This window comes from Hemiscyllium ocellatum, chromosome 36 (assembly GCF_020745735.1).
Source record: "Hemiscyllium ocellatum isolate sHemOce1 chromosome 36, sHemOce1.pat.X.cur, whole genome shotgun sequence".
In the NCBI taxonomy this organism is placed as follows: Eukaryota; Metazoa; Chordata; class Chondrichthyes; order Orectolobiformes; family Hemiscylliidae; genus Hemiscyllium; species Hemiscyllium ocellatum.
Genome location: NC_083436.1, coordinates 5,948,726 through 5,956,100, shown reverse-complemented (window position 1 = coordinate 5,956,100; position 7,375 = coordinate 5,948,726). Strand labels below are relative to the sequence as shown.

At 39.8% G+C, this 7,375-nt stretch overlaps 1 protein-coding gene across 1 annotated transcript in view; it reads left to right on the top strand.

Moving 5' to 3' along the window:
* The first annotated feature begins 264 nt into the window (after positions 1–264).
* The window catches only part of ppid (peptidylprolyl isomerase D), a 46,999-nt gene continuing 39,888 nt past the window's right edge, over positions 265–7,375 (top strand). The window contains exon 1 of the mRNA XM_060851348.1: positions 265–424. Within this exon, the coding sequence (XP_060707331.1) occupies positions 340–424 (85 nt within the window). The 5' untranslated portion in view covers positions 265–339. The remainder of the gene's footprint in view (positions 425–7,375) is intronic.

Below are 7,375 nucleotides of genomic sequence, written 5' to 3'. Positions count from 1 at the left end.
GTGACTAAGGGTCACTAGAATAGAAATGTTAACTCTATTTTTCTCGCACAGTTGCTGCCAGACCGATTAAGTTTCACCACTACTTTGATTCTGAACTAAAATCGGTGCCCGTCGGAAAGGCTTTACAAGCTAGAAACTTGTAGCGCCATCTTAAACTAATTCCAAGCATTGCCTCAATTTACTTCTGCAGAGCGTTTTAAACTTAATCTGACGTCTGATTCTTATCCAGTCAACTACTCGACTCCAAATTGTACCGCGGAGAGCGGATGTCCGGTTGACTAGCGGAAGTTGTTTACACACATGCCCTGGCCTCGGGTGGTTTGAGCTCGGTCAGTTGTCATGTCGCATCCCTCTCCGAAAGTCAAGCCGTCTTCGGCGGCGAACCCGCGGGTCTACCTGGACGTCAGCATCGCGGGGGAGACAGGTAAGGCGGCTCGCGCTGCCCACCAACCGCCGGGAGAGCGCGAGCCTGCATTAGCGCGTTCCAACCGCCTGCTCATCTCTCTCTGTATTGTCGAGATCTTCACAGGAATTGCATCTTCTCACGCTTAATCCTTCACACTACTGTCATTCATGTTTTACTAATCTTGTATGGTGGCGTTTCTACAACGTCCTTAACCACGGGAGTTTCCAGAACATCATTGACCAAGGAAGTTTCCAGAACATTCTTTGACCAAAAGAAGTCCGAATATTCTTGACCGTGGACGCACTAGAATCATCCGTTTTGTTTTTAAATCCAGACACTTGTTCGCTTTAGCTACCCCCTTTGATCAGTTGTTTATAAATACGCTTTCCTCAACTGCTGGACCAGTTAGTTTGCGTGAATACACTCGGGAACTCTGAATAGTACTGTAACAAGAATCACGATACCTCCCATGATTTTCAAATGTTTTGTGAATAATACATTTGTCATTTAGTTTAATGCACATCAGTCAGTATTCGGCTGTCTTATTGCCTCGGTAAATTTATATATACAGTGATACAAATCCAGTAAGATCAAAAGTGTAATGATCAGCATGTGTAAATAGCAGATATCATTTAGGGTGAAAGTAGGAGTTCTGTAATTGGATTCATTGTCTTCAATTGAGAAGGAGAACCTTGATATTTTCTCTTTAAATACTGTAGTTCCACCCAGAAAGACACTGATTTCAGGTTAATGTGAAAAGAATCAGGGTATGCCAGTTATGATCTGTAGAGAGAGTAGTTTTAACTTTAGTCGTAACTTTCAAAAGATAATTGTATATTAGAACATAATCAGGGCAAAGAGTAAAGGAGTGGGGATAGTTGTTTCAAACTGCAGGGTAAACAATGTGCTGTATGTGAGATGCAATTTGCTGTGCTCTCACTTGGTCAGTACTCCATGTGCAAATGGTTAATCAATGGTTCTTAAGTACGAAGAAGATAGAGCCAAACATTGATCCACATCAGGCAAGGATGATGAGAGTGCTGAGGGAATCAGGGATTGTAAGTTGAAAAAAATCTCAAAGAGCTTTGAAGTTGGAAACTGGATAAGTGATCAGATAGAGTTGAGATGTTAAGGGGTTAATTTGTTCCACTGACCTTCAAGAAATTGGATGCCCCGACGGTAGGGTGGTATGTTTCTCTGTCTTGTAGGTACAATGTAAAAAAAATTACATTATCATCCCTTATTCAGAATCAATAAGAACATTGCAGTTAAAATTCTGACTACTCCCTGCAGTTAAGAGATTTACACCAGATCTTGCCATTAAGGAATGATTTACATTACATTGTTCGTGGAAATGATTAAGTCACTGCATTGTGTCTTATGGGCATTACTGATTGTGATGTAAAGATCTTGTATAAAGAAAGGACTATTCCTTTGTTCGGAGAGATCTCTTAACACGGCTCTGCAAGCATTGCGAAGAGGGTGAAGAATTCCTCCAGAGCTTGTGCTTGCTTTATAAAACTTTGGTTGTTCACAGAAGTTGGCGTATTGCAGTTGCATCAAGTGCATAAGAATCTGAAGAAACAGAGCGATCTGCTCAAAAGGTTTTAGAAGTATTTCAGGCAACAAGTGACTAGGTTAACATTTATTTTCTTCCCAATCTTACTCTCAGTTTATTGTACTTTTCCTGGTTTTCACAACACAAGTTCACTTATCTGATGTGGAGTATGTTTAATAATAATCTCTATTTTCCTCCAAATCCAAGGGGGACTGTCCTGGATCTACTTTTTGTCTTTGTTTGAATATATCTTGTTTGCAACTGAAACAGCTTTTACTTAAAAATCATTTATTGTTCATTTATGGTAGGCCAGGAGTCCTGGCTTCAAGTTCCATCTGCTCTAGAGGTGTGTCATACATGTCTAGACAAGTTCATTATGTAAAAAAAACTCTCTTTCAATCTAAATGTTGTACTTTATATCATTTTTTGCCTTTCTCAATTACTAATACAAACCTTGTGTGACGATCATTGTTGCTGATCAGACTGCAGATGCTGGAGATCAGAGCTGAAAATGTGTTGCTGGAAAAGCACAGCAGGTCAGGCACCATCCAAGGAGCAGGAGAATCGACATTTCGGGCATGAGTCTTTCCTGCCTGACCTGCTGTGCTTTTCCACCAACACATTTTCAGCTCTGGTCTTAGCAAGCAGTCTATTCAAAGTTGCTGGTCAAAGAAAGGTGCTAGAGAAAAAAGGATCCCTGATTCAACAGATACTTCTGGCTGACTTGTTCTCTTTAACATCTTTCCTGTAAGAACCTGTTTGAATTTACCTTTTTGCCGAAGGGTGTATTTTAGGGATGTTGTAGGAAATTGGAATGGCTCCTTTGTTAAGTTGAGAGGATGTCATGTTGGTTGGGTTTTCCAATAGGTGTTATTCTAAATTCAGTTTTCTTTTGCTTGTGTTTCATTTGGTGGTGTGTAAATAAATTCTGTTTTACTTGAAGCCAAGTAGTTTGACCAGCTGCATCACTCCTGGAATATCCATCTTACATCTGCCTAAAACAACTAAGAAAGTTAGGGTCTGGGCTAACTTCTTGAAATGTTTTGAGAGGGTCTGGCCTGGTCCATAACCATTTCCCTCACCAGACTAAGCCACTGCAATTAAACATCCTGCCAGGTTATTGGTCACATCCTAATAAGTGTCCTCTTGGAAAAGGTGCCTTCTATGCCATAATGTGATTAACAACTTGAGGTTACAACTTCTGGCTCATTTCTTTCCCCTTACTAAATGTTTACATTTTCATGAGCATTAGAGTGTCTGACCTTTTACTAGTTGACTGCAGTTTCGTTTCAGTTAAATACATACTAAATACTGAAAATTTATTTTTGAAACATGCTGCACAACCAACCATTGCCTCACATACGGCAACTGCTGTAAAGGGAATGTTGATGTCTTCTTTTGTACAATTAAACTGATATTCAAAACATGTTAAGTAGTAGCTTTCGTACCAGCAAAACTAAAGTTTTGAAAATATTTCAAATGGAATACTCCAGTTCTTCTGTATCTAGCATCTTAATATACTGTATATACTTGTGCTTAGGTCAATCTCATGTATAAATAGACATTATTTTTGGCCAAAAAAATCTGGTACAGGTAGAAGATCTTTTATCTGAAATTATTGGGACCAGCTGCTTTTTGGAATTCTGAATCTTTCGGTTTTCAGAATAAGTGAGAGTTTCATGGTGAAATTATGAAAAATCTTACCGCAGGAGCAAGCTTCCATGTAAGAGCAGGCCGTTGGTGCTTGGCCACACACACACACACACACATCGCATCTGAGTGATATGCATCGAGTTGGTGTCAACTTGGGTTCACAGTTTGCATGCCAAACAACCTTGTTAATGAGAAAAAATCTTCACAAAAAAAACCCTTTGGATTTCAGAACTTTTCGGTTTATCGATGTTCAGGTAAAGGATCTTCCACCTGTATTTTTCATAAAACTTGTGTATAAGTCAATCCTACTTTTTCAGGAGTCCCTTCTTGACCATATATGCAGCCTTAAATTTGCACATTTTTGATTCAAGTGCAATACCTGCATCATCACGTTACATGCACCAATATATATTTGTGCAATGCAATTTTCAAAGTGTTGAATGTTGATAACTATGTATAGTGTATATAAATATAGTATATATTTATTTATGTAATATTTACATACATATATTTGACCTGTGCATGGCAAATATCTACGGTACCTTATGGTAGCCCTTGACCTTTTCTTCCTGCTGTTGCCTCAGTTTCTTAGTGTTGCATACAGTTTTACTTTGAAATTATTGTAAAACTTCCCCAAATTTTTCCAACAAAATGGTATCGCGAAGTTTAAACAAAAAGTTATTGAAGTTGCAGAGAAGAGCAACAATAGCATACCTGCAAGGGAGTTCTGTGTTTCTGAAAAACTTGTTCACGATTGGAGGAAAAAAGCCACCCAATTAAAAGCTATGCAAAATAGAAGTATGCCAACCAAGGAAAGCTGAACAAGTGGCCACAGGTAGAAGAGAAGATTGCTGACTGGGTAATTGTGTTGTCAGAACGGAAGCAAAATGACTCAAATGTATATGAATACGTGCCAAAAACAAAGTGCTGGATGGTGCAGTAGGTTTACGAAAAGGTATGATTTAGTGCTCAGACAGCAAACCAAGATGACTCAATATCTACCTGCAGAGCTTAATGACAAGTTAATTGGGTTCCATCACTTTGTAATCAGAAGTCGGAAGAAAAACGGATACAGGCTATCATGCATCGGTCGTGTGGATGAAACCCCAATGAACTTTGATATGCCAGGGAACAGAATTGTGGACAAGATTGGAGCAAAAATGATTTTGATTAAGACTACTGGCCAATAAAGGAGTCGATTCATTGTGGTACTTGTTGTATGGCAGATGGAACAAGTTAAAGCTTATGGTGATTTTTTTAAGCCTGTAATCCTCTAAAATTGTGCTAGATCCTTGCTGAAATTTCTGAAAGACATTGTTGTCCTCTTCCATGAAAAAGAGTGGATGGATGAAGGTGGCTGCAAGACTTGGATTAGGGAGGTCTGAAATATACAACCAGGTGGACTTAGAAAGGAGAAAAAACTTGCTGGTTTGGGATATGTTCAGTTCAAATAGAGTGAAAAATGTTATCAGTGAACTTTGAGCTAACAATACTGACATTGCAATGATTCCTGGAGGCCTTATGAGTATGGTGCAGCCACTGGATGTTAGCATCAATAAACCTTTTAAGGACTTAATACAGAAGAATTGGGACACTTGGTTGCAAGAAGGGGAAGAAAGCTTCACAAAGGGTGGCAATATAGAGTCATAGAGATGTACAGCATGGAAACAGACTCTTCGGTCCAAGCCAACCAGATATCCCAATCAAATCTAGTCCCACCTGCCAGCACTTGGCCCCTATCCATCCAAACCCTTCCTATTCAAATAACCATCCAAATGCCTTTTAAATGTTGCAATTGTACCAGCCTCCTCCACTTCCCTTGGCAGCTCATTCCATACAAGTACCACCCTCTGTGTGAATAAGTTGCCCCTTTTATATCTTTCCCCTCTCACCCTAAACCTATGCCCTCTAGTTCTGGACTCCCCAACCCCAGGGAAAGGACTTTGTCTATTTATCCTATCCATGACCCTCGTAATTTTGTAAACGTCGATAATTTTTGTCACCCCTCAGCCTCCGACGCTCCAGGGAAAACAGCCCCAGCCTGTTCAGCCTCTTCCCATAGTTCAAATCCTCCAACCCTGGCAACATCCTTGTAAATCTTTTCTGAACCCTTTCAAGTTTCACAACATCTTTCCGACAGGAAGGAGTCCAGAATTACATGCAATATTCCAACAGTGGCCTAACCAATGTCCTGTACAACCGCAACATGACCTCCCAACTCCTGTACTCAATACTCTGTCCAATAAAAGAAAACATACCAAACTTTCAAGCAACTATGAGCCTGTAATCCAAGGTCTCTTTGTTCAGCAACACTCCCTAGGATCTTACCATTAAGTACATACGTCCTGCTAAGATTTGCTTTCCCAAAATGCAGCACCTTGCATTTATCCAAATTAAACTCCATCTCTGCCACTTCTCAGCCCATTGGCCCATCTGATCAAGACTCTGATGTAATCTGAGGTAACCTTCTTCGCTGTCCACTCCACCTTTTAATTTTGGTGTCATCTGCAAACTTACTAACTGTACCTCTTATGCTCACATCCAAATCATTTATGTAAGTGACAAAGAGTAGTGGACCCAGCACCGGTTCTTGTGGTATTCTACTGGTCACAGGCCTCCGGTCTGAAAAACAATCCTCCACCACCAACATCTGTCTTCTACCTTTGAGCCAGTTCTGTTTCCAAATACCTAGTTCTCCCTTTATTTTGTGAGATCTAACCTTGCTAACCAGTCTCCCATGGGGAATCTTGTGGATTGTCTTACTGAAGTTCATATAGATCACATCTACTGCTCTTCCCTCATCAATCCTTTTTGTTACTTCTTCAAAAATCTCAATCAAATTTGTGAGACATGATTTCCCATGCACAAAGCCATGTTGACTATCCCCGTGCTCCATTGCTTGGAACTATATGTGAGTGGATTGCTGAGTCCAGGAAGGAGATGAAAACTGAAGTTATTGTAAAAGCTTTCAAAAAATGTGGAATTCCTAATGCTTTAGATGTTACAGAGGGTAACTATTTATTGTCAGATGGAGGTGATGACAAATCAATTAATGATCCCCTTGAGTATGCAAATGAAGATGATCCATATGATGATATGCTTGACCCAGATAACTGGAATGAATTATTCAGTGGTGCAACTGATGAGAACAGTGAATTCGAAAGATTCTCATGGACTTTTGCATTAGCAGCTATCCCATTATATTTATGATATACGGTGAGAAGAGGTTTTTGCTGTGAATATCAGTTTTTTGATGAAAAATTCTTATCATATACAATTAATAGTTTTGTGCAGTCTTTTTCTAATAAAATACTATCAGTCTTTTTTTTATTTTTACTGCATCTCTGTTTTTATTTCATGAATTGTGTGTTGTACAAATACTCCCGATAAACGGCCTGACCACCTGCTGGTATGCCTATTAACTTTTGTACAGATGTGTAGACCTAAATGGGAGAGAGCTAGGCATTGAGGTTTCCTCAGAGGCATGAAAGATACTTGGGAAAACGCAAAACGATATCAATTTGCAAAAGGACCCGTGCTTTACAGTTGAAGATTCTCCACATGGTCCACTTGGCTCCGGGTCGTTTGTCAAAATTTAAACCAGGGGTATCTTCAAAGTGCCCCAGGTGTAAAGTTGGTACAGGCATTCTTACCCATTATCTCTGGTCCTGTGGTAGGCTTCTAACATACTGGAGCACTGTGACAGCTGCAATGGAGGAGATATTAAGTGTGAGGGTGGAGAAGGATCCGATCTGTCC